This window comes from Lycium ferocissimum, chromosome 4 (assembly GCF_029784015.1).
Source record: "Lycium ferocissimum isolate CSIRO_LF1 chromosome 4, AGI_CSIRO_Lferr_CH_V1, whole genome shotgun sequence".
Lineage (NCBI taxonomy): Eukaryota > Viridiplantae > Streptophyta > Magnoliopsida > Solanales > Solanaceae > Lycium > Lycium ferocissimum.
The window spans coordinates 44,231,652-44,258,706 of record NC_081345.1 but is presented as its reverse complement, the minus strand read 5'-3'; the positions used below and the strand labels follow the sequence as shown (position 1 = coordinate 44,258,706).

The 27,055-nt window shown below is 36.2% G+C and overlaps 2 protein-coding genes across 4 annotated transcripts; one reads left to right on the top strand and one right to left on the bottom strand.

Moving 5' to 3' along the window:
* Positions 1-14,346: 14,346 nt before the first annotated feature.
* On the top strand, positions 14,347-15,894 carry LOC132053205 (histone H2A.6). Its single transcript, XM_059445122.1, has 2 exons — positions 14,347-14,620; positions 15,510-15,894. Exons 1-2 carry the CDS (start codon positions 14,432-14,434, stop codon positions 15,720-15,722), a joined length of 402 nt encoding a protein of 133 aa, XP_059301105.1. The 5' UTR covers positions 14,347-14,431; the 3' UTR covers positions 15,723-15,894.
* Positions 15,895-17,184: 1,290 nt separating this feature from the next.
* On the bottom strand, positions 17,185-26,661 carry LOC132053203 (formin-like protein 5). Of its 3 annotated transcripts, XM_059445121.1 has the most exons (8): positions 25,408-26,660; positions 23,007-23,667; positions 22,366-22,677; positions 21,921-22,299; positions 21,097-21,299; positions 19,806-20,041; positions 17,894-18,746; positions 17,185-17,231 (listed from the first exon to the last, which is right to left on the bottom strand). In XM_059445121.1, the coding sequence occupies exons 1-7, from the start codon at positions 25,564-25,566 to the stop codon at positions 17,895-17,897; spliced, it is 2,802 nt and encodes a 933-aa protein (XP_059301104.1). In that variant the 5' UTR covers positions 25,567-26,660; the 3' UTR covers positions 17,185-17,231; position 17,894. The 3 variants fall into 3 exon arrangements, with proteins under 3 accessions (XP_059301104.1, XP_059301102.1, XP_059301103.1); XM_059445119.1 differs by having other exon boundaries at positions 21,921-22,677; positions 25,408-26,661; XM_059445120.1 differs by having other exon boundaries at positions 17,190-17,222; positions 21,921-22,677; positions 25,408-26,661.
* Between the last annotated feature and the right edge of the window lie 394 nt (positions 26,662-27,055).

Here is a 27,055-nt window from a genome sequence, read left to right as displayed (position 1 = left end):
TCTTGCTTTTACGGGACGTGAGTAGCAAAATATGGAGGAATAAAGTAGCACATAATTTTTTTCTATCGACATCAAGAAATAAAAAAAGATATCTCTCTTGAAAAAATAGCAATATATGAAAATCCCTAATTTTTCTTCCCGTCACCTAGAAATTAAAAAAAAAAAAAAAAATAGGTCCTAATTTGCTATGAAAGATATCTTTTTCATGTGTTTGCACTTACTCTCATCCTCACCATCTCTGTTACTTGAAGTTGATATTAGACAATTGAAGAGACAAAAGTACAACAAAATTTCCATGCTCTCAATGATGTTATTTACTTACATCTATTAACTGGCGTTAGTGGTTGCGGACCTTGCGGTGATAGTTGATAGCGGACTAGCGGTGGTCGGTGGTGCAGGTTGTTTTTTGATGGAGTAAGAGAAGGCGGAAAGATAAAGCAGGCGGGAAAGAGAAGCAAAAGGGGTTTTTTAGTTTATGAGGAAAAAAGGTGTTTTGGGTAGAAGATAGAATTTTGACTATGTTAATACAAAATAAGATGGCTTCTGTTGGAAGACAAAAGTTTGATGAGTAGCTTTTTTTTTCTTTTAAAAGAAAAAGTCAACACTTTTTAAATGTTGTCTCATTCCGTGAAAAGAGACTACTAGTTCCTGTAATGCAAAAAATGAAAAACTGTACCTTCTTTGGATTTGAACTCGCGTCCACAGCAAGAGTTTGCACACCCTTAGCCGCTGGGCTATCCTTCATTTCTATGTCAAGGTTGTTCATTAATAGTATATATCCACAAAGTTCTATATTTAACATAGGCATCCGACAATTTTTTCCGACGAAGGGTGTTCATATGACCACCCTTGAATAGGTGTGGCTCCGCCCCTGCCGACAGGTGCGTGTGAGATCCTGCAAAAGTAGTGCATTTTTGCAGAGTCCGAGCAATATAAAATTAAATTAGTAAGTCCTCGTGTGAAAGTAACTGTTCGAGTGTTGTGCTTTCAGATTGAAGCTCCTATTCACAGCTCGAACGTGATGTTGTACTCGAAAGACCAGAAGGTAGCCAGTCGGGTGGGTCATAAAACACTCGACAACGGTAAAAGGGTCAGGTACCTCATAAAAACCGGGGAAATTATTGATAGTGCGGAGAACTAGAAGAGAGCTGTCAAAGAGAAGGAGAAAACAACAGAAGCAGTTGCTGCTGCTTAGAAGGCGAGCTTGTGAATTCTAGTTGTTGTATTTTCTTGAACTCTCTGTTTGCAACAAATTTTAATATGCGGAAATAAATTATAACCACAAACAAAATATGAAGAAACATATATTTTATTGATAAATATTGCGGGTACAAACTCTCCTAATATTTCTCCATAATTCGAGAGCCGTTAGTAGCTTATTTCTCGAACGTAGGATGATTTGGATTTCGATATGGATATGTGGACTTTCTTGGGATGTATTTGATCTCCATGAAGGGATATTGTGGATCTTCTTGAAGTATTTGGTTGTCAAGAAATATCCGGCCACATATTGACCTCTTTTTGAATACCCATGAGTTTATGGGATATCTGAGATGTCTTTTCAAGGGAATGTGTGTCCCTTTATATAGGCTTAATCTAGGGTTTAGGGTAGAGTAGCCTCCAAGAAACCTTAACAGATATTGGGCTCAATTTGTAGAGTCCCACAAAATTTCGATGTCTACAAATGCCCCCTACTTCAAGGTTTGTTGGGGTGTAGGCTTGTCGAAACTCAAAGACGAGGCTTGAAGTATTTGTGACAAGAACTTTTTTTCATGTCACTTTTGAGACGCCGTCATAATGTCCACGTCTTTTTGAATCTGTAGTTTAAAAAAGAGAAAAGACATCATTTAACCCTTGAACTTGGCACGAAAACTCAGTTTAGCAACTAAACTTAACTTGTATTCCCCCCTTAACAACTTTCATCCCAATTATTTACCACCACGAGAGCCGACGTGGCAAAAAAAAAAAAAAAAAATTAAGAGAGTGAAAAGGTATCCAAGATATATATTATTATATATTAAAAATAAAATAAAAATAATATATAATTAAAAAAATAATTAATTATTTTTTCTCTCCACCCCACCCCATGATCTTAACTTCTTCACCCCACAACCCCCTACCATCTTCTTCACCCTTCATTTTTTATTTTTCTCTTTCTTTTCTTTCTCCTCATCCTACCATACATTACCCATAATAACAACACCCATCTTTAACCCACACTCCAACCATGCCTCATGAAAATTTCATCCTATTCCTTCTCAAAATCATCCATAATCATTATTTCATAATTTTATTTTTGAAAGAAAACAAAAATCAAAATCAAGAAACCAAAAAATGGCAAGAAAAGAATGATGAGAATATAGAGAAAGAGGGTGGTGGGGGCGGAAAAGTGGTTTGTGGGAGTTGTGAAGATGATGAAATGGTGGGGGGAGGGGCAAACAAAATTTTGGCTACGGGGTGGGCGGTTGTGAAGAAGAAAAATCGTGGGGGAGGGGCGTGGGGAAGCGGGGTCAAAGGTGGGGTTGTGAAGAAGAAGATGGTGGTGATTATGGAATAATGATTATGGAAGAAATGGAAAAAAAAATCAAAATCAAGAAACCAAAAAATAGTAATAATAATAATAGCCAACAATAACAACCACAATAATCAATTTGGACGAATTTGAAAAGAAATGGGATGAAATTTGGTGGGGTGATGGTGGGTGTTGTTCTTATGGGTGTTTATGGTAGGATGAGGAGAAAGAAGAAGGAAGAGAAAAATAAAAAATGAAGAGTTGGTAATTTTTAGTATTGATTATTTTAACTTTGCGGGCCGCGCGGCGGTGGCACGGCAAGGCGACGAGGTGTGTGGCTAATGGGGGGGGGGGGGGGGTGTTGAGGAGAAGAAGAAGAAAGAGAGAAAGGAAGAAGAAAGAAAGAGAAAAATAATAAAGAAAAACAAAAAATGAAGGGTTAGTCATTTTTGACACTTTAGCAACGACGTGGCAACGGATGTAGTTGACGTGAATCGCGACAAATGCACAAATTATATTTTCTTAGGGTGATAAATAATTGGGATGAAAGTTGTTAAGGGGGTATATAAATCTGAAGTTAAGTTTAGTTAACTGGCTAAGTTTTAAATCAAGTTCGGGTTAAATGATGTTTTTTCTCTTTAAAAAATGACATGGAGGAATCTGATTTGAACCATTAAATCAAATAGCTAATGAGTGCTCCATTGAACTATTTTTCCTTCTTTACTTTGTAAAAGGATCTTCCGCGAGTTTCCTTTGCCGAATATTGGGCTACCAAATTGTACACTGAATAATAACATTTAATGTAATTCATGCTCTTCCACGTGGAACTAAGTTGTAGTTACCTTCATATTTTGAGAATATTGACTTGTAGCCGTGCAATTTTATTTGTTCATCAGAGAAGAAGAAATCTTTTTCTTCCCTTATTTGATTTAAGGGAAATTTCTTCAGTTTTTATGGCAATAAGCACCGCCAGCAACTTCTCTATAAGCAAGTCTTTGATACCCATAAGGTCTCACAACCTACAAAAAGAAGCCTAAATTACAGTTTTGATATTCATCCCGACTCGTGAGAGAGACACTTGGTGCATCTTGAATAGAGAACAAGAGATGTTGCCCTCGAGATTGCCCCCATTGTTGAAGATTTGTGATCTAATTTATGAGAGAAAGATGAAGAGGCCGAAGGCCGTCTCATTCAGGCGTCTAAATTGCAACAAATTTTAATATACGGAAATAAATTATAACCACAAACAAAATATGAAGAGACAGAGATTTTATTTATATTGCGGGTACAAGATCCGTTTACTCCTTGATTCTTTTCTCCTAATATTTCTCCGTAATTCGAGGGTCATTAGTACCTTGTTTCTCGAACGTAGGATGATTTGGATTTGGATATGTAGACTTTCTTGGGATGTATTTGATCTCTATGAAAGAATATTGTGGATCTTCTTGAAGTATTTGGTTGTCAAGAAATATCCGTCCACACATTGATCTCTTTGTGAATATCCTAGGAAGTTTATGGGATTTTCGAGATGCCTTTTCGAGTTACAATGTGTCCACTTTGTATAGGCGTGCACACAAAGCGGTTTAGTATCCCAAGTTAACCCTAACGCAGAGATTGGACTCGTCTTGTAGCCCCACAAAATTTCGGCGTGTCTACACTCTCCATTAGTTTGATATCTGTCTGTATTTGTAGCTACCCCCTTAACCCTTCCTACAAAAAGAGTTGTTCAAGACAGAACGGCAAAGGCACATTTAACAATTTTGTATTTGTATCTATTATACAAGCTCCATACTAAAACTGGTGCATTTGGCTCCAAATTAATGCAAGACCAAGATGAATGTTGCAGATTTAGATATAATTCTTCAGCACTATTAAGCAGTAGCTGGGATGATATTATTTGAAGAACTATGTCCTTAGTTCACTATATTGGTTTCACTAAGTTGAGATATACATGGATTACTAGTTGCAAAGAAAGGGCGTCTTGGAAAAAAAACCAAACTCAAAATTTTAAAATAGTGCATAATTCTTATTAATTAAGTATAATTTGTGTCACATTTTTCTACTCCATAATTATTTAATGTAACTGCGGGTTAATCATATCACGTTGATAAGTTTTCATAATTATTAGAGTTTCTTTGTTATATAATTGGATAATTTTTAAGGAAAATTTATTTATGAGGAAGCAAGTTTAGTAGTAGTAAAATTAGTAAATACCAAAGGGACGCAAGTGATTTGATATTCTATGAACTAATATGATAAAGTATAATAATTACAACTCGCCGAAGATCATAAATTGTTTATATTTTTTTGTTTTTTTGTATTTTTATGAATTTGTGAGCATGTGATTTTATTTATAGATGGACATAGATTTCTTTTGATATTTATTAATTTTCACTCATTATTTTATGGGTTAAGCTTTATGGTAGTTACATGTGCTTTTTAACCTTAGCTTTAGATGAAATTCAAGAAATAACCTAAATTCATTAAAATAAATTTCAAAAATCAATTTAGTTCTCATATATATTTTATGCTCAAAAAGACTAATGCTTAGTTAACCAAAAAACAAGAGGTTTTAAAGACATTCTATCCTGAATGATCACAATACTTTTTTTTTTTTTGAACACTACAGCATGTAATAATTCTTGTTCTCTATATTTGTAAGCACATATGAGCTTACTAAAGAAACAAAATTTTGGATGTTTAAAATAAATAGAGAATAGAATATGGAGAGGAGCATATGCCGTGGACTGTTTAAATGTAAAGTAAAACCTAATCAATGCTTTAGTTAAAAAAGTAATGTTTGCTCCAAAGTTACCTAAATTAATGTATGAGGACAAATAATATCAAAAGGTATATACTCCTCCCATATCATGTTATAAGTGTTTTTAGCTTGGACACATCCCTTGAGAAATCACGCACCATTAAAAAGTAAGAAGTGTATTCATTAAATTATTCTGAATTAAATAGTACCAATTCAATATAGGTTATTGATTACGTAAAAAATCGCTTATCTAAATAAGGTAAATTTGAAGGAAAAAAACACCACATACTCTAAGTAAACTTATACCTGAGTAGATGAAAAATAAGACTGCAACAAATTTGTGAAGGATTAGAATTGTTTTTAAACTTTTAATTGTAATTCTAAAATTGTTGATTATAAAAATTATGCTATATTTATGTTGAATACTTTAGAAATAGAAATTTAAGCTTGCTATTACCTCTACAGTCAAACAATTTAAGAGAAGGCCTTAAAAGATAACGTTGTGAGAAATCCCCATATGTCATGGTGTGATTTTGATTGCATGTCATCTCTAATTTGTCAATATACAAAGTAATTGAAGTAATAAGATGGAAAACAAGGGCAATATATAATTTTGCAAAAGTGGAATAGAACGTGGGACCCACTACAAGAAGAAATAGAACGACTCATCAAGCTATTCAATGCTATATTAAGAAGCGTAGAATGTCCGATCAATAGAAAGAGTACTTTGATTCCAATTTATAACATGAAAGAAATATTCAAAGTTATACGAACTATCATGACATTAAACTCATGAGTCAATCTAATGAAACTCTGTGAAAGAGTAATAAAGTATAGACATAGGAAGACAACAAAAGGGACATAGTACTAGTTTGAACTTATGCCTCATAGATCTACGACAAAGATTATATTCTTATTAAGAAGATTGATGAAATTTTATCACAAAGAATAAAGATCTGCTCATATTGTTCATCGATCTAGAGAAAATATATGATAGAGTACTCGTTTGGGGGGTGATATAGAAGAAATGAATTCATATTAAATATATAAATGCCATAAATGACAAGTATAAAGGAGTCGTCACTAGCGTGAGAATAATAATAGGAGATACAAATGAGTTTCCATAATAATAGATCTACATCGGGGATCCGAATTAAATTTGTACTTGTTAATCCTAATTGTAGATGAGTTAACCAATAAAACACAAGATAAGCCCCTCTATTGTATGCTATTTGCTGAAAATAATCATGTTAACTGACGAAATCAATGACAATGTTATTTAGCCTAAACTCATTTATTAAGTCAATAAGTTATATTGATAGGCTTGAGGTGATAAGCAACATATTTAATCCAAATCTTGTTAATCTTTCGATAGTGTGAATGTACCGAAAATAGCAAAGTAGATAATCAGTTGAAATTTTTTGAGAAAAGAAGAAATAGGAAAATTCTTAGTGAGTTTCTCAGTTCGGACGATGAAGAGCATATATGAACAACTGATAGAATATGTAAATATTCATTAAGATTTTGAAAACTATTTTATATTAAAGATATTTTGTATTGTGTAATCTCCTATTTTAGAATATTATTCTCCTTAGTTTGTATATAAACCAATTCAATAATGAAGCGAGACAAGCGAAAATATTTCTCTACAATTACATTTCTTTCTTCTTCCTCCTTCCGCTACGCCCTAAATCCCTATTTTTTTGTTTTCCTCCCTAATTTCTTTTTTCCCATGGCCGATGCACCAACCACCCCGATAACTAGTAATATCAAGAATCACATCTGTATTTCGAGATGGAAAACTCACAATTTATACGGGCCAAGCTTTCAAAATTCACGCTCGTTCTATGTCTTCATCACATCATTCCTCCACATTTTCCCCAAAACTCCATTGAATTATGGACCACCATCACGCCACCGTGCTTCAATGGATTTATTCGACGATTTCGAATGATCTCGCTAAACACTATCCTCGAACCATGCTACCGCTACGGAGGCTGGGACCGCTTACGTGATATCTTCCAAGATTATCAAACTTCTCGCTATGCAAGACTTTGAACAAGAATTCACGACGACTCGTACGGGAGGATTTTCTCAATGCCTCCGCTTATTGTCAACGTTCTTCGTCGATCAACCGAAAAACGCGTTCCCGCGACGAATAGCCGCCTTGTCCTTAACCGGTCCGGTCTCACCGATGCTCCACCACACGCTACGCAGCCGCTCCCACCATTCACCGAGGCTATATATTTAAAACTCGCGCTATGGTGTCTTCCGGTTCTAGAGAGACAACGCGCCCTCCCCTCTCGATAACTCAAGCTCACGCCGAGGGAAACTTATATTAAGTGGGTTTCGGCCGCGGCCAGTAGGGCAAAATCACCGGCGGCCGGAGCCCGGCCATGCACGGACCGACGCGGGCGGTCGGCCAGCACTTGGGCCATTGCGTCGGGTCCCCCGCCCGCCCGGCGCCCTCCTCCTCCCTACCCGCACCCCGATCCCCCCGCCCTCGTCCGCCGCCACCCCCGCCACCAGCCAGGCTTGCCCTCCTTCGCCGAAATAGCTCACACCCGGGGCATCATACGTTCCAATCCGATCGAGTCCGCACCGCACACCATGACCTTGAACCCGCCCGACCAAAATTGCAGACGGACACCGAGCTTCTCATTCTTTTCCTTTATTTTTAATTTCGAGCAATCAAAATAATGGTATTGTCGGAAACGGTCATTCGATTCCAATTCGTGGTCAGGTCACACTAGTTTGCCTCCCCCGAACCCCCTTTATCCTTACGAAATGTCTTACATGCTCCTAAACTCATTAAAAATTTAATCTCAAATCGAAGTTTACTACCGATAATTCTCGTTATTCGTTGATTTTGATCCATACGGGTTTTCTCGCGAAGGATTTTCGATCGGGAATGCCACAAAATGTAATACGGTGAGATCTTTATCCGATTACCTCCATCAAATTTCCAACCACCACTCCATCCAACTTCAATTTGTCTTCCTTTTTGGCACGCCATTGGGTCATCCGGTAAAATTCTATCTTAGATTGTCTTAGGTTCGTAAAAGCATCGAATGTAATAAATCTAGTCTTTCTAGTATTTGTCGAAACACATTAGGCTTTTTGATTCATCTATTTCCGAAACTTTCGCCATTTGATATTATTCATAGTGATTTGTGGACCTCTCCCGTGTTAAGATCATTGGGTCATCGATATTATGTTCCGGGATGATTTTTCAAATTTTTATGGACTTTTATAGCTAAGAAATCCGATGTTTATCCGAAATTTTAGCTTTGAAAACCCACATTCACACTCAATTTGAACGTCATATTAAAAATGTCCAATGTGATAATGGGAGAGAATATGATAATGATCAATTCGGGAAATTTTGGAGTCTAATGGGATGTCATTTCGTCTCTTTGTCCACATACGTTTCACAAAACGGGAAAGCCGAAAGAAAAATCCGTTCTATCAATAATATCACTTGACTCTTTCGCATGCTTCTCCCCTCCTTCGTTCGGCATCACGCCTTACAATGGCAACATATCTTCTTAATATTTTACCAAGTAAATTATTGGGTCACGTTTCTCCTCTTCAAGTGCTCTACCAACAAACACCATCTTACTCTCATCTTCTAAGTTTTGGGGTGTTTATGCTATCCCCTCTTTCCTTCTCCAACTATCCACAAATTGCAAGCCAGGCCTACACCGTGTGTCTTTTGGGGTATCCTACGAATCATGGAGGGTATAAGTGTTATGATTTATCGTCCCATAAAATCATTATTTCTCGTCACGTGATTTTTGATGAGAATGTCTTCCCTTTAAATTACATTCTCCCACTTATTACTTAAAGTTTTTGGACGATGGCATTTCCCCATCAGAGTTCCCTACCTCCCTCCCACCGTGACCCGCCCCGCCGCCCCGCCCCTCCCGCCGCACTGAGCCCGACTCCCACCCAAAACAAAGCACGTCTATCCCTCCGTCGGGCCCCTCCCACCGTCACCCCGCCCCTTCCTCTCCCCAATCTGTCCCGAATGGTGACCCCGGAGTCAAGATGGTATTTTTAAGCCAAACGCCTTTAACTTAAATACTATGGTTACGAAATCCCTCTTCCTCGTAACCTCTCGACCGCCCTCGCGACCCGAATTGGAAAAATGGCTATGAATGATGAATTTCTTATTAAAAATAAGACGTGGGAGTTGTGCCCCTTCCACCTAACGTGAATGTTATTTGTTCTATGTGAATTTTCACTCATAAAGAAAAATCTAATGGTGACTTTGAGAGGCATAAAGCCCGTCTTCAGTAGGGATGGTAAGACTCTTGGCATTGATTGTGGTGAGACCTTCAATCCAAAGGGGTCGTTTGGCTACGATCCGTATAGTTCTTTTCCCTATCAAAGCCCATTCATCGCCTCGATGTCAAGAATGCTTTCTTACACGGGAGCTCCAGAAAACAGAAGTATACGCATTAACCTCTCGGGTTTCTTCCACTCATCCGGATTATGTATGTTTACTCCGTAAGTCCTTATACTGGCCAGCCCCGAGAGTACGGCGTTTCGTACTATGTCTCTTCTCTTGGTTTTTCAAACAAAGCAGATTCGACAATTTTTGTTCATCTACAAAAGGGGTCCGAGATGGCATACTTGCTACTTTATGTTGATGATATTATTCTTATCGGCTTTTTTCTCTCCGATGCTCCATTATGGCTCTTCTTGCTTTGCTATGGCGAAGGATCCGGGTCCTTTGAATTATTTCCTTGGGCATTCATGTCACTCGACATAAGGATGACGGTCGTTTCGTCGCAACGCAAGTATGCTTCATTGATAAGCCGGGATGTCTTCGTGTAAGGCTACTTACTCCGCATACTAAACTTTGTGAGCACACATCGGTGCTTATGATGACCCTCGACTCACTATCGCAAGCCTCGCAGACCCTTCGCATCTTACTTTCACGAGGCCGGATATCTCTTATTATTCAACGTATGCTTACACGACACGCATGCGCTCGCGACAGTTCATACGCATGCACTTAAGCGTATCATCCGATACATTCGTGGCACACAGCTATGGTTTCGCATCTTTATCCGTCCTCTATCTTCTTTCTTACACCGACGCGGACGGGGTCCCCGACACACGTCGGCCAACGTCCGGTTACCGTGTTTTTTTCTCGGGGATAACTTAATATCGTGGTCTTCGAAACGCCAACCTACCCTCTCTCGCTCGAGTGCCGAGGTACGAGACAGGGGGGGTTGCTAATGTTGTCTCCGAGTCCCGTCGGCTTCGCAATCTTCTCTTGAAATTACATTGTCCTATTCATAAGGCCACTATGGTATATTGTGACAATGTGAGTGCCATTTATCTTTCGGGAAATCCGGGCAACATCGCCGCACCAAACACATTGAAATGGACATTCACTTTGTTCGTGAGAAGGTTGCGCGCGGCAGTTCGTATCCTTCATGTTCCTTCCCGCTATCGGATTCGATATTTTCACTTACTACCACAGTCTTATTTGAAGATTTTCACCAACGCCCTCCCGTTTCGATCGGTATATAGAATATGTAAATATTCATTAGAAGATTTTGTAGTCTACTATTTTAGGTTAACATATTTTGTATATTGTGTAATCTCCTATTTTAGGTTAGAATATTATTCTCCTAGTTTGTATATAAACCAATTCAAGTAATGAAAAGAGACAAGGAAAATATTTCTTACAACAACGATAAACAATAAAATTGATAGAGAGGATACATAAATCATGTGTAATCAAGTGCAATTAGTTGTCTACGATGAAGGAGAGTCGGGGGACTTTATAAGATGGGCAAAAAACATATATGTACATGGTAGGGGGTATATTTACAGAACATGACGATATTTTTCAGTTTATAAAATATATCAATAGACTTGTTACAAAATCTATACGAATTAGGTAAATTAAAAAGAAGCAAATAAAACACATTAAATAAGGTAAGGAAATCGTTTTACTTATTTTATCCACTTTTCTCTCTCCATTCAAAATTTAGAGATATAGTTCCCTGATTTTCTCCAACTTTTGCTTCCTTATTTCATCTACTTTTCTCTCCCCATTCAAAATTAAGAGATATTGTTACCTAATTTTCTCCAACTTTTACTCAAAAAGTCCATTATAATCGGTAATTTTTATGTACAAAGTTCATACACCAAAAAACATATATGTATAATTTTCGTATGCAATAACTCGATAGATTCTTATAATTTTTATATATGAAAAATGTATAAAAATTATGTGTATTTTGATTATTATAAAGTACATATAAATTGTATAAAATCTAATCAAAGTATGTATAAATTTTGAGAAAAATATGTATAATAAACTTATAATTGATACAAACCGTATTCCATACAAAGTTCATACACCGTAAAATAAATATATATTAATTTTTGTATGCAATATGTATAAATGTATAAATTCATTATAATTTCTACGTATGAAATATGTATAAAAGTTGTATGTATATTATGATTATGATAAAGTACATATAAATTATATAAAATCTGATCAAAGTATGTATAGATTATGAGAAAGTATATATGTATAATAAGTTTTCTGATTGATACAAACCAAATTCCATCCACATTTCATACACATATCAGTTTTCAACATTTTTAAGACTAATTGATATCGAATTTGTTCGCATTTCATACACATTGTGTCTCATACACATTGCAGACTCCATACACATTTCATACATATATTAGTTTTCAACATTTTTAAAACTACAGTTTATATAATTTATACATATTTTCAAAACACACAATGATCATATATATCTCAAAAAGATACAAATCAATTTTTATATACAATTAATACACAAGTTAGTAATCAAAGATACTTTGTAATATTGGTTTGAAAATTTATTCTAGGAGAAGATGGACTTTAGGTATAAAAATGGTATATCATAGAGAGAGAGAGAGAGAGAGAGAGAGAGAGAGAGAGAGAGAAACATTTTTAAAAAGAAAAAAAGTCAATCAGTAACTATCCTGTAAGTAAGTCACACATTTAAATCGCTTTTCTTCTTAAAAAGCCTAAAATCGTAGATCCTATTGCCCCAAATCATATACATCAGAATTTTGTTGGTATGTTTTGTAAATAAGGAAAAGTATCTTTATGTTTTATAATATAGTAGTCTTGAATAGATATTATTAGGTCATTTTCCCTTATAGGATAAGCTAGTTATAACTGATTTTGCAATTCTCCCCGTTTCAGTTGTTACTTTGCTAAAATCGTGGCCATTTAAGGAACTTAAATGAAATCCAAGATACCTCAAAATATGGCCGTTGTTTGCATCATCATCTGTTCGGGCACTCTGAGTCCTTTCATGCGGATTAGTTTGGGCCTATGTTGTCCGGTATGAATGAAGCAAGTCCCAAAGCTCATTCTCAGACGGTTTAATAAAAAATTTGGTCTGACTGGCATTAACTAACTCAGTAGTTTATTGTAATCCTCTCTATGATGGCCACGTGTCTGATCAAATAGTCTTTGCTCTTAGTATATTTTCACGAATACAAGTGTTAACAAAAAAAATTAAATTTTGTACAAACAATTTAAAGAGTAAGATGTAAAAAGTAATTATTCGACATAAATATCTAATAAGAGTAAGCTTTTGCCTCAATTTTTTTTTGTGCGGATTACCCTTCAAAGGCACTGGTCTTTAATTTTTTTCCCTTAAATTGGTGGTCTTTAATTTTTGTTTTCATCCGATACCCTTGCGCCTAGGCTCGAATCCCAACTCAAAAAAAAAAAAAAAAATTTCGCAAGCGCAGAAGTTTGTAAGAAGTTTAGATCTATTCTAAAAGTTAAGCCTTAAGGCAAACTTTTTCCCAAAATTAGGCTTTAAGGCAAATCTCTGCCTTAAAACCTAACTTTTACCTAAAATTAAGCCTATTCGAGTAAAAGTTTGCCGTTTGCCTTATGCCTTAAGGAAGAGTTTCAACCCACCAAGGCGGTTAATATTATTATCATTTCCTGTTAGCAATGGCAACATATCACAAATACAGTAAACCATTAGGGACAATCTGTCACTTCAACATCCCCACCAAACTCCATAGCACATTTCTACAACTCATAAATCCTTAATCCTTATCATCTCACCGTTAGCTCCTATCTCATCCAACGGCTTAAAATCACTTGTACCAAACACGAAATTAGTACTCCCTCTTTGTCTTAGTTTGATTTAATATGAATTTAAAAAATGAAGGAATACTTTTGGATTGAGTGGTCCAAAATAAATTTTAAATATTTATGTAGCTGTAAATTATTTCATAAAGTTAAAAAAAAAAATATATATAGAAATGTGTTGATCCTTTTGATACGAAGGAAGAGTAATATCAAAACTAATACATGCATTATTTTCTCTAATACTCCCTCCGGATAAAAAAAAAATATCCACTTAGCCATTTTCACAACGCTTAAGAAAATATTAACTCTTAGGCAAAAATAGATAATTTGACTTGATCACTTAACACTTAATCAGGGCAAATCTGAAAAAATAAAATTACTTCTTTTTTGATTTGCTAAGAGAACGCTCTTTTTGATCAAAAAAATAAAAGTTAAGTGGACACTCTTTTTGATCCGCACAACCTTCTAGGGAAGTTAGGACCCGTTTGGCCATAACAATTATTCACTTTTTTTCGGATTTTTTTTTTTTTTTTACTTTTTTTTAAAATTTAGTGTTTGGCCATGAAAATTTCAAATACAAGAAAAACTTATTTTTGACAACCAAAATAAATACATTTCAACAAAATAAATACTATTTACACTATGGCCAAACACAACTCCAACTCCAAAATTCCCAAAAAAATGAAAAAGTTTTTGGTTTCTATCGCCAACACCTACTTAATAATATATACAGCAATGGCAATGTCGCAAATAGAGTAAATCACTAAGGATATATCAGTCAATTCATCTAAAAATGCCGTGACATCTAACTCGTAGGATCATCATCTCATCCAACGGTTCACAATCACGATCCGCGTGATCTACTCCAATTGGTCCAATTCAAAACCCCTCATCCTTATATAAACTTCAAAAACCCATCAACCTTTAACTCAATTTTTGCTTTCAATATAGAATTTCAAATTTAACCAAAAATTTGCCCCCTTTCTTTTACACTAATTGTCCAATTCTAATGGCTGGTAGAGGAAAAACCCTAGGGTCAGGTGCTGCAAAAAAGGCTACATCTCGTAGTAGTAAAGCGGGTCTTCAATTTCCAGTTGGTCGTATTGCTCGTTTCCTTAAAGCCGGTAAATATGCTGAACGTGTTGGTGCTGGTGCTCCGGTGTACCTTGCTGCTGTTCTGGAGTACCTTGCTGCTGAGGTTAATTTCGTCATTTCTGCTATTTAATTCTTTCATTTTACATCTTACCTAACATTTTGGAGTACCTTGATGCTGTTATGGAGTACCTTGCAGTTGAGGTTAATTTTGTCATTTGTTGTTTAATTTTTTTGTAAATTAGGGTTTGGAGTTGCTTTTTATTAGTTAGATTTTAGCTAACATTTTGGAATTTGAGATCTAATTTTGTTTTGTTATTATCGGTATTAAAATCTTATTAATTTTAAATAAAATTTATATATATATATATAGGTACTATGAAGATAAAATGTATTATAAGATACAATTTTGTTAGGATTAATAACATTACAAAAAATTGAAGTGCTTCGTGTTCTAATTGTCTAATTTTATGTTTTTGAGTTCAGATTATCTAATATTAGATTAATTACAATATTATTTTTTTTTTTTTTAAAATATAGTCTATAATAACTAAGTAGAAGCATTTTTTTAGAAATGTTTGAATAAGATCTGCTTGTCTAGGCTTTTATCTTGGTTTTAATCAGTGGCGGAGTTAGGATTTTTAATTACAATATTAATTATTTTTAAATATAAAAATAGTTAAATATAAGTAGAAGCATTTTTTAGAAATGTTTGAATATCTGCTTGTCTACTTTTATCTTGGTATATACATAAAAATAATTTTAACTTTGTAAAAACAATGATGTTCATGTTTTTTTAATTTGATAACACAATGGGGTTTGGATGAACACTCTCGGCTTTACGTGGCTCCGCCACTGGTTCTAGTCCATAAATGAATTAAAGTTGAGGCGTGAGCCTATTGACAAAACAAACCCAATGATGTTCATGTTTTCGATGTATAATTTGATAACACAATGATCTTTTCTGTGTTTCTAATTTTGGGTGTTTGTTGCAGGTTCTTGAATTGGCTGGAAATGCAGCAAGGGACAACAAGAAGACTAGGATTGTGCCGAGGCATATTCAATTGGCAGTGAGGAACGATGAAGAACTGAGCAAACTGCTCGGAGATGTTACAATTGCTAATGGAGGTGTGATGCCCAACATTCACAACCTTTTGCTTCCAAAGAAAGCTGGTGGTTCCTCAAAGCCCTCTGCTGATGAAGATTAAAAAAGCCTTAGAAATGGTTTCGTAGTGTAGTAACTGTATTGTTCTTTAATAGAGTTAAGGTTTTCCTAGTGTTTTCAAAGTAGTTTAGTAATTAGGGGTTATGTTTGATTTGTGTATACAAATGCTGAAGCAATGAATGAAAGACCAATGTCTATTATTTTTTAATTTTCCACTCGTGTTGGATTCAGTTTCTCCTTGATAGTGATTGGCATTTATGTTCATGGGAAATACCTTATTTCATATTGATTTATCTTTTTGGTTTTCAAGCATGCTATACTCTGTTTAATCGTTGCTGATTTATTTCTTTAATGTCTGGCTTAAGTACTATTACTAAAATGGTGGGATTAAGGGGTCATTTGGTACATGAGGCGGGATATCTCATGGGATTAGTTATCTCGTTTCTATATGGGATAGCTAATACCCTAAACCAAGTATGGAATAAAGTTAATTTCAAATTTTATCTTGAGATTATTATCCTTATCCCATGTATCAAACCACCCCTAGGCTACAATCAGTGGTTAAGTGTGGGAAGTTCTTTGTCAGGAACATGTACACTTACCTTATGCCACAATATCAGAAAGTTTCCTGGGGAAGTATTGCCCTGCAGCTAAATGTTCATCCAAGACACACTTTCATCCTATGGTTAGCAGCTTGGAGGAGATGGGCTAAAGTTGATAGATTACTTAAATTTGGCATTAGAGTTCCCATGGACTATGTGTTCTGTGATTTGGCAGTTGAAACTCTAGACCACCTTCTGTTTGAGTGTCCTGTTACAAGGGGACTATGGAATAGGCTTCTATGTTGGATGGGAATTCAAAGATCTATTGGGTGCTGGCTTGCTGAACTTCAATGGTTTGTAGTTGGGCTAAGAGGATATCAGGCAGAGGTGCTATCATCAGTTGCATTTTTGCCATGACAGTGTCCACTATTTGGAGGGAAAGGAATTGCATCAGTCTGCAGAGAGATTGCTATGCACATACACATCAGAGGCAGGGACTTGAAGCATTGGAAAGTAACACTAGACAACCTGAATCATTATCCTTGATGCATAGGATACTGGCGTGCTTTACAGAAACCAGTTGATTATTGTGCTTCGGTTTTTCAAGAAAATCTTGTATAGTCGACTAGTGATAGGTTTTTCTGTAGAGAAATAGGTGGTCAGCACCTGTTTAGATTTGAAACTATTCACTTTGGTATCAATAAAATGTTTGCTTACCAAAAAATAAAATAAAGTGAAGAACATTAGACACTAATTATGATGAGTAACAAAGCTAGTACCATTTCTTTTTGGGAACACCATAGATATTAATCAACAAAGCTACTCTGTTCAATTACATAAAGAAAGAATCATCAGCTAAACTGGATAAAAAAATGAATGAGAATTTTCCTAACTACTTTTTATTTTCCTAACTACTTTTTAAGTACAAGTGGAGATTCTGGAAAGGAAAATGTGCTGAAATAGAGCCAATATAGACCAGCTTCCTTGGTTCCATCGGATCCCTGCGCCAACTATAAAGAGATCAAATTTAACAGGCATATAACATTGACTTAACATATAAGTTTCACATACAACATATGCACTTTGTTTTATTTCATGTTCTGAAGAATACCTAATCACTCGTATGCTAAAATTGAAAGTCATAGGCAAATCCATTGATTTTGACTCCTAGAGTGATATTAAAAATGCATCATTCTGACCTTGCATGCTTATTTCTTTTTAAAAACAATGGTGTTCGGATAAGCTTGTGCACACCTCAACTACTCAATGTACCTGCTATCTCCCACCAAGACAACTCCGGTCTCCGAAGTTTAACACACATTTCATTGATCACTCGGCCACACCTTGGATGCATTTAGACTTTGCATGCTATGATTATGACATTTTCACCAATTCAATTTCCCAATTATCATATTATAGTTTGATTACTTATGTTGCTTTTAAGATTCCAAGTTTTTAAGAAGTTGCAACTTAGGAAGAAACTACCCTATTTTATGAGTAGCGTAGTAAATACATCACCTTTAAACTCTCACTTTATATCTACTCAATAGTAATTTGTAGATTAATGATGTATCATGAACTAAAAAGTGATAAAATAACGACTACAATCTGGCAAAATTGAAGAAGCAATTAGGGAAAAACACAAAGCCAGGTCCCTCAAGTGAAGCTTTACCTTAAGGAGCATCATCATCTGAACTAGAATCATCAATTCTCCTATCCATGATAGCTGGAAAAAGCTTTTGCCGGAGATCGGCAGACGGTGTATTGGTGGACTCTGAAGTTTTACTTGCCAAATTCTCCTTCTTTGGCGTGCTGTTTAGCTTTTTCTGAGCATTTTTTACCTCTATGCATACCTTATCCAAAATTATCAGAAAATCTCGAACGATGACAAACAATCGTAAACCTTCATCTTTCCCTGCATTTCCGTGGAAATAATCACCCGTGCTTTTAACTAAAGCCATAATTCTTTTTTCTTCCTCGAATAACCACATGATGTCAACCTCAGCATTCTGCACAAAACTCTTTAGGGTCTGGTGAAACCTGTTTTCATCATTTACGTTCTTCATTTCCGAATTTAAGAAATCCTGTGATTTTTTTAGTGCACGAACAAGCTTGGAAACCGTGCTCGTTAAGCCGTCCGCATCCAAATTTGCAGCTTTTTTCACATTTTCGAGTTCACTACTCAAACCCGAAACAACCTGTAGACCGGTACTTCGATAATACTCCTCCGCGTCCTGAGACTGATCCTCGGGTAGATCATCAGACTTGACGCTAGACACGCTCCCTCGATCCCTCGTACGGGCAGCTCGTATACCTTCTGAACGGATTATCTCCTGAACAACAAAATGCAACAACGTAGTTTTCCCATCTATACCTTTTACATCAGATAGTTTCAGAAGCGTGTCGAGTTTAAACGCTTGAGCACCGCCACGAAATGTCCCATCATTCATACGGTTTCCGGTTTTCAAAACAGCTTCAAGGAGCTTGTGAAACAGCCTGCTTTTCCGAAGTTCCGTGCAAGCAGCCTGAAGCATAAAAGAAGATGCACCAAACGTCAATGTGAGTATAACCATAGAAAATATAGGAATTTTGAGGTTATAAATGTAAGGTGCAAGAGAGATGTCGCAAAGATATACTCCCTCTGTCCCAATTTATGACACTCTTTCCTTTTTGGTCAGGCCCAAGAAAAGTGATACCTTTCTATATTTAGTAACAAATTAACTTTAAACTTCCTATTTTAGCCTTAGGTGATTCATAGCCATACAAATATCCAAGGGGTTGTTTTAAACCATAAGTTTCAAAAGTCTTCCTTACATTCTTAAATTACATTTTTTTTTTTATGACATGGGAACCCGCAGCCGCTACCCTTCGGGTGCACACAGGGTAAACCCAGCTCCTGTGCAATAGCTCGCAAACTCCGTACATTCTTAAACTCCATGCACACTCAAACACCATACATAAACTGGGATGGAGGGAGCATTAATTTTAGCATCTCATATTGCGAATAACATGTACACACATGGTGGTATTTGCATGCAATGACTTTCTTCAATGCCCTCTATGAAACCATATTATAGACCAGTTGTAGGGAAGTAAGTCTTGTGCTATCTATCTGCTTCCAAAATCTACCCGTTAGAACTCACTAGGTTGTTGGTCAGGATCTTTGTTATAGGAGGAAATTGCAATATATGTCACAAAGTAGATGACACATTGTTAATCATAGCTGAAGAACTGCACGTAGCAACATATTGGAATAAATGACATCCATACAACTCATTGGTTCATTTGACAAGTTGACCTAGATTAAAATTTCAAGCGCCACTCAACCAAATTCCAAGTATATGAGTGTTTGATTGGGCGCGGAGTTTAAGAAATAAAGGAAGACTTTTGAAACTTGTTGTCTGAAATAAACCATAGACATTTGTGTGGCTATAAATTATCTCATTAATGGTAAAATGAAAAATTTAAGTCAAATTATTTTTAATTAAGGAAGTATACCATCCTTCTTGGAACAAATTAAAAAGGAAAGTATGACACATAAATTGGGACATAGGGAGTATTAAGTTAGGAATATTCTATCTCACCTCCAAGGTAACAAATGATTCTTTAACCGTTGATGTCTCCTCCTGAAGACTGCACATAAAAAGCAAGGATTCTAGCCTCTTGAAGGCGAATGGAATATCAACCAAGAATTTCAGGAACCGGTCCGCGGGCCCAAGCCTAGAGAGATCCCCATTGTAGAGCCTCAACTTCAATTCTTCGTCGGTAGTTGGTGCCATCTTAAGCAAAGTTTGAAGAAGTTCAGGAGGAAGCTCATTTCCTGGGTCAGTATAAAACATTAGTCTTTGCTTTCGTAGACGCAAATGTGCAACAACCAATATTTCTATTTCCAAGAAATGGCACCCAAGCAAAATATCAATCTTTTTTTGGTAAGGCAAGATCTTAAGTGACCAATATCAATGGATACTACATACTCCTCTCTTTCCATATTACCTAAATTCTTTCTTTTATCACCTACATTGAATTGACGTCACCCCTGCCTGTAAAACGAAAAACTTTTCCGTTTCCAAGAATTCAATACCATATAAACTCATAATATAAAGTAACCATCTCACTTTTCACATTTTGGATACTTTTACATCTATCTCTACTATGATGATCCATTTAAACTTTCTTCTCCTAATCTCTATGGTGGTAACTATCATCTCTATTGTGACAAACGGGGTAAAACATAAAAGCAAACTCATGTAACGGGTAAGCATCAATTACTTTTTTCTCGAACATTTTGACAACCAACAATATAATCGAAAAAGAAAAAATCTTTTTGAGAAGAATGAAGAGTGCAAGTAAAATCAAGGATCTTCTTTTATTCTTTTTTTTTTTTATTTTATTTTTATTTTTTATAACGGTGGTCCACCTTGTGCACATCTCAACTATTCTACCACGACTTGCCACCTCCAACAAGCATTATTACCGAGTGATTCTGCCCACTAAGGCTTAGACAAATGGAAAGAAATCACCTAGTATTTTTGTCTCTGCTCGGAATCACTAGAGAATCATTATAATAATAATATAAATTTTTTATAGGACTTCCACAGAATTTTCTTTATTTTCAGAGGGGGATAGACGATTAAGAGTACTTGAACACGATTCTTTAAGTAAGAGAATAACAAGGTGAACAGTGAAAATCAAAAGAAAATTAGCAGAAAACATCTTAAAATGCTTTCCTTCGACTAAACAGCTTATTTAAGTACTAAACTTAGAAAATTTCTACAGTTCATTTGATTACACATGATAGGGTTACAAAGAGCATCAGTTTTAGTGTTTCTTAATCTTGATATATTAAAGGAGAGAAGGAAAGGAACGGGAAATCACCTTCTTTAAGGGCATCACAAACTTCTTCAGTTGTCACGTTTAAGGCTTTAAGAAGAATAGATAAATTCTGTGCCTTCTTTTGATCAATAATTTGAATATATTGTTTGGAAGCATCTTGAAACGCAGAATCCTTCTTTTGACCATTCTTGTCTTTATCAGCATGAGCATATCCAAAGAGACTCTCTATCATATCTTCATCAAATCTGTCGAACAATATTCACCCGTCCATTAAACACCTTACTCAATCAAAAAAATCATAGAGCAAGAGAAAATGACAAAAATGGTCCCTAATGTTTGAGGGTAGGTTCAAGATAGTCCATTAAGTATGCACATAACCGTTTTGGTCCTTTAAGTTTGCCAAAAGTTAACACTTTTAGTCTTCATCAAATACTTAACAATTTATGTTTGTTAGATTTGACGAAAATTGGGGGAAAAAAGGAGTTAACCATAAACACCAAGAAAGTCTCATTGGAACCCAAACTAGACACTAAAAAGATATCAAAAATAGCATAAATTACACCTCAAAAAGTTGCCCGACTCTAGAAATAAATCAAAAATAGCAAAAACTATAAAAATTGTACCTCTGTATGTGAGTTCCCGCTAATATCCTCTTTTCTTTTTTTTTTCAATATTCTCCGTCAAATCTATTAGACAGAGTTCGGAAATATTTGACTGAGACAAAGTATAAGGCTTTGACAAACTTAAAGGACCAAAACTGTTAAGTACATACTTAAGAGACTGTTATGAACCTACCCACAAACATAAGAGACCATTATAGTCATTTTCTCCGTAGAGCAACATCAAGCAAGAAAAAGTACACTTACTGGAAAGATCCTGATTTGATTTGATGCCAAACCATTGAATGGTCAGGGTTTGCTAGAACCTTATCCCAGAAGAAAGGCTTTAGCTTCGTTTTAGAACCATCAGTGCCTGATCCCTCAGTTGACGCACTAGCGGATGCATTTGATCCAAGAGGCGAAGGTCGAGGCGGCTTCAACCCTGTAGGAGGAGGACGAGGCGGAGTAACACCGGGGCCCGGAGGCGGTGGCGGACGAGGACCAGCCTTTGCACGAATTGGTATGGGCGGTGGAGGCGGAGGCCCTGGTGCAGGAGGACGTGGACCGCCTGATGAAGGCGGAGGTGGTGGTGGAGGGGCTGGACTAACAGGATCTTCAAAAGGATTCACCCTACCAGGAGGAGGCCCTGGTGGTGGTGGAGGGGCTGGACTAGCAGGATCTTCAAAAGGATTCACCCTACCAGGTGGAGGACCCGGTGCAGGAGGACGTGGACCGCCAGATGGCGGGCCAAGATTGGCTGCCTTGGCTGGACTAGCAGGATCTTCAAAAGGATTCACCCTACCAGGGGGAGGCTTAAGCGGAGGTTGGCCATGCATTCCCATCCTTCCAGGAGGTACTTGTGCAGAATTCCCTGCTGCAGCCACAGCAATGCCAGTAACAGTTCCCAAAGGGATCTCACTTTTAGAACCATTAAGAACGTTCGGCTCCATGTAGTAATTTTTACCCATTTTATCGTGGGAATCACCGCTGACTGAATGATTGCCAGCAGTACCGTGTAATGAAGCTGAAAGATTGAAGTCACAGAAACATCAGTATACCAAAAGCCAAAATCAATAGACTTCCTCCGTCCCAATTTATGCGACATTCTTTCCTTTAAGTTAGTCCCAAAAAGAATGGCATTTTCTATATTTACTATTTTAACTTTAAACTTCCGATTTTACCCTCAATGAGATGATTTATAGCCACACAAATATCAATGGCTTATATTAGACCACAAGTTTCAAAAGTCTTCCTTTATTTCTTAAACTCCAAGCCCAGTCAAGCACGTTCACATAAATTGGGACGGACGGAGTATTATATATATACAAGAGTAACAAGGAATAGAGAATGTACCAACAGAATAGTCGCTTATGCTTAGGCTAAGAAGAGGCCTCTCGTCATTTTTCCCCTTTCTGTATCCAACCCCACAAATCTTGCAATAACATATAAAAAAGAGTGCAACAACAATAAATGTAACTGCAGCAGTCACAAGAACTGCAACCAAAACTGTCTTAGTGTTGCTTTTTCTCTTATTTGATTCACCATCCGAAGTAGATTTTTGACTAGTAGAAGACTGATCACTAGTAGGAGCAGAGCTTTTGCTTGAATCATTGTAGTCTCGAGGAAAAAATGGTTTTGTAGGAGGACGAGCAGGTGGCGCAGAATTAGGAGTTTCAGAAATAGAAGTTGCTGGAGCAGGAGCAGGGGCAGAAGCAGCAGCATCTCCAACCTGAAGTAATTCGCGCCGTCTAGGTGTGCCGTACCAGGAAAAGAGGAAGTCCGTGCACCTGGTATACCATGTCGGTGAATGCTTCTCCTCTCCAGAAATAAGAAACAGGAGATTTTTCTTCACTAAACAACCCATAAGGGCTTCCATATTGACTTGTTTCTCTTTAGTTTTAGTTAACGATCTCCTGTTAGAAAGGATTCCATGGCTCCCACTAAACTCAAGATCTTCAACAGCTTCATTAGAATGTATCAACTCTAGCCTACAGTTCAACCATAACTCTTCGGCCTGCAACAAAGATTACAGTCAGAGCTGAGCATGAAGTTTGGCGAATAAAGGTGCTCATGACACACACACAAATATATTATTTATATTGTATGTATGTATGTATGTATGTATGTCATGCAAGATAGAATAATTGTAAAATGTTTTTTTAATAATTGTGAATACCATTTTAGAATCAATCTACTTCAAATGCCAACAACAACAACAACATACCCAGTGAAATCCCACAAAGTGGGGTCTGGGGAGGGCAGAGTGTACGCAGACCTTCAAATGCCATTTTAAAATTTTGATATACATGTAAAAACGCGGGTTTAAAATTTTAGAGACTATTTTTCTTACACTCATTTCTATTTTTTAAAATACTGGTAGCACCAGAGCCGACTTGCGCGATCAAATTTCTAATTTCTTATACACCTAATTGGAAAAGAGAAAATCATTAATGGTGTTTTGTTAATGATTAATATGTCACCTTGTCAAAACGTATTGTTGTCTAGTGCGCCTATCAAAGATAGAATCAATGGGCAATGAGACACATGCCTTACTACTTTAATACCTACACTAAACCTCCATCTAAACGAGGCGAAGTACCCTACCAAAGCTTCACCTAGCTTTAGGGCTTAAGCAAGCATTTAACTACATAGGTTGCAAGATGAGAAGAATTGTCGGGATTGACAATGCCATAGTGATGAGAACTATAATGTAATGTGAAGTCAGAGCTTTAGCAAGCCATGAGGGTATAGTATAGTACATTTCATTTTGGTTTTCCTCTTTAAAGTCTTATTTGGGAATTCTCTTCTTCAATTATAGGTCATAAGGAAGGTAGGGCGGAGACGAATATTTGAATTCGAGTCACTCTCTGCTAGGTGCTCCTCTTTGGATTTTTAGTCGGTAAATAGCACACCGAATGCACCCCGTCAATGCAAAATTCATGAACTCTTTTTTTGTATAAGGTAAAAGTTCTATTAATAGGGTTGCAAGAAGGTACTAAAAGGTTATAAAAACAACATAAAGCAAAATTTATGAACTCTTTTTTTATAAGGCAAATGTTCTATTAATAGGGTAGCAAGAAGGTACAAAGGTTACAAAAACAACATAAAGCAAAATTCAGTTACTCTTTATGTCAAGAGGGGAAAAAAGGAAAAGCAAGGAATGCACATGCATGGATTGTTACCAATTTTCTTGTCTCTAACTCTCTATAGAAGTAGAAAAATGCAACAAGGATGGAAGACAGATAACAAAAAAAGACAGAACCTTGTCATTTACCAAGTAAGAAGAGCTGACTGGTCCAGAGAACAAACAATCAAGATCCCATTTAAATGAAGTCATGCATAGATTGTTTCCTTTTTTGATAATTTTGGTGTCTGGGCCAAGACACAGGATACCTGAAACACACACCCATCCCCCCCCCTCCACCCACACGGAGTATAGGTTCCGGTAACTCTGTCCATCAAGGCTTAGATAGATGGGGAGAAATCACCTAAGTGTTTTTGCAAATCATGCATAGATTGTTCACGCTGTTTCACCAAATGGCATGTCAAATGCTTCATTGAACATGGAAATGGAACATATGCTCATTATGACGAACTACTGCTACATATTTCTTAAAAGTGGCAGGATCAAGATGCTAATTTTTCTACGTACAAATTAAGTAAACGGTAAAAAGAACATTTAGGAACTTCAAAAACAAATGATATTCAAGCAATGTGTAAAAGTAAGTTAGCTAAAGAAGAAAGTTAGGAGTACCAATTCCTGGTTGATTCCCACAGAACTGATTTGATTGGCCAGTAAATTTTCCTCTGAGTATTTGCTTTCAGGATTTGCTGCCACTATAGTAAAAAGCACAACGATGAAAACAAATAATCGGGCTACTCCTCTCACGCCCATTTCTTCTTGAATCAGCATCAACGTAGCAGACAATGCTTATCATGAATAACTCAACATACCACAAACCTCCCAAGAACACCAGTTAACCAAAAGTGTGTTCACCCCCTTCAGACAATTCCACAAAAGATCAAGTCTTTGGTGTATTTATCACCAACCCAATTCAGTTTTTACGAAGAACACCTTTCAGATACTAAAATCACTAAACTTCAACAAGAAATCTTACTGACTCGCTAGAGCAAAGAGTACTCAACCCTCCTGAAAATCCCACAAAGAATCAAAGCTTTGCTGTATTTAACACCAACTCAGTTCAGCTTTTGCGAAGAACACCTTTCGGGTATCTAAATCACGAAATCTTTAACCAGAATCTAAATTGACTCACTTCAAATTTTCAAGCAAAAAATTCAAGAAACAGTGGCATCAAGCACCTGTAGAACCCAATAAACCAAAAGAGCTGAAAATTCCACAAAAGGTCAAGTCTTTACTACATTTACCACCAACCCAATTCAACTTTTTCTGAAGAACACCTCTATAATATCCAAATCATAAACTTATCAACAAAAATCTCACTGACCCACCTCAGATTTTCAAGCAAAGAACTCAAGAAACAGTAGCATCAAACACCTGACAAAATCAATAGACCAAAAGAGCTGAAAAATCCACAAAAGGTCAAGTCTTTACTGCATTTACCACCAACCCAATTCAGTTCTTTTGAAGAACACCTTGCAAATATCTAAATCACAAACTTCCCAACAAAAATCTCACTGACCCACCTCAGATTTTCATTCAAGAACTCAAAACAGTGACATCAAACCCATAAATAGAAAAAAGAACTCAGCTTTAACACAAAAACCAACTAAAGAACTAAGCTTTAACACAAAAACCAACTTACAGAATCAAGAAGTAGTCAATTCAAGAAAGCAGCTTAGCTTCTAAAAAACAAAAACAAGAATACTAAATTCCAATGAATTGGTCATCAAAGAAAATATTATTGTAGTTGGGTTTTTATCAGATCAAGCTAAAAGAAGCTAAAATAGTAAATACAATTAATTGTGTAAAGGGTGAGGAAAGGAAAGGCGCGTGAGTTGACCAGAGAAATTTTCTTTCGTGGAAAATTAAATGTTTCTTCTTTGAGGAGGCGTCTGAAAGCTAACAATGTTTTACTCTGTTCAATTTATCTAGAAGTATTTTTTAGTAAAATTTTAAAAAAATAAAAAATGAGAAGTGTATAGTACATATTCTTTCCCGATTAAGTGTCTTATTTTCCTTTCTAATAGTTTAAAAAGAATGTTTCGTTTTATATCTAGTATACTCCGTCCATTAGTATTACTTGTCCACTTTTCATTTTTAAAAGTTAAATTATACTCCACATGTCTCGTAATAAGTGTTACCTTAGCTAAAAACACGCATATTAAGAATCCAATAATGCAATATGAAGTTTACCAAATTACTTCTATATAATAAAAATAAATTATTTTTTCCTGCGAGAGAAAGTACGCACAAGTAATAG

Excerpts from the sequence above, each read along its gene's own strand:
- LOC132053205 (XM_059445122.1), top strand. The coding sequence starts at position 14,432 with ATGGCTGGTAGAGGAAAAACCCTAGGGTCAGGTGCTGCAAAAAAGGCT. Across the intron at positions 14,621-15,509 it reads TGGAGTACCTTGCTGCTGAG|GTTCTTGAATTGGCTGGAAA; the intron begins GTTAATTTCGTC and ends TGTTTGTTGCAG.
- LOC132053203 (XM_059445119.1), bottom strand. The coding sequence starts at position 25,566 with ATGCTGATTCAAGAAGAAATGGGCGTGAGAGGAGTAGCCCGATTATTT. Across the intron at positions 20,042-21,096 it reads TTGTGATGCCCTTAAAGAAG|GAAATGAGCTTCCTCCTGAA; the intron begins GTGATTTCCCGT and ends ATACTGACCCAG. Across the intron at positions 18,747-19,805 it reads AATCATTTGTTACCTTGGAG|GCTGCTTGCACGGAACTTCG; the intron begins GTGAGATAGAAT and ends TTTATGCTTCAG.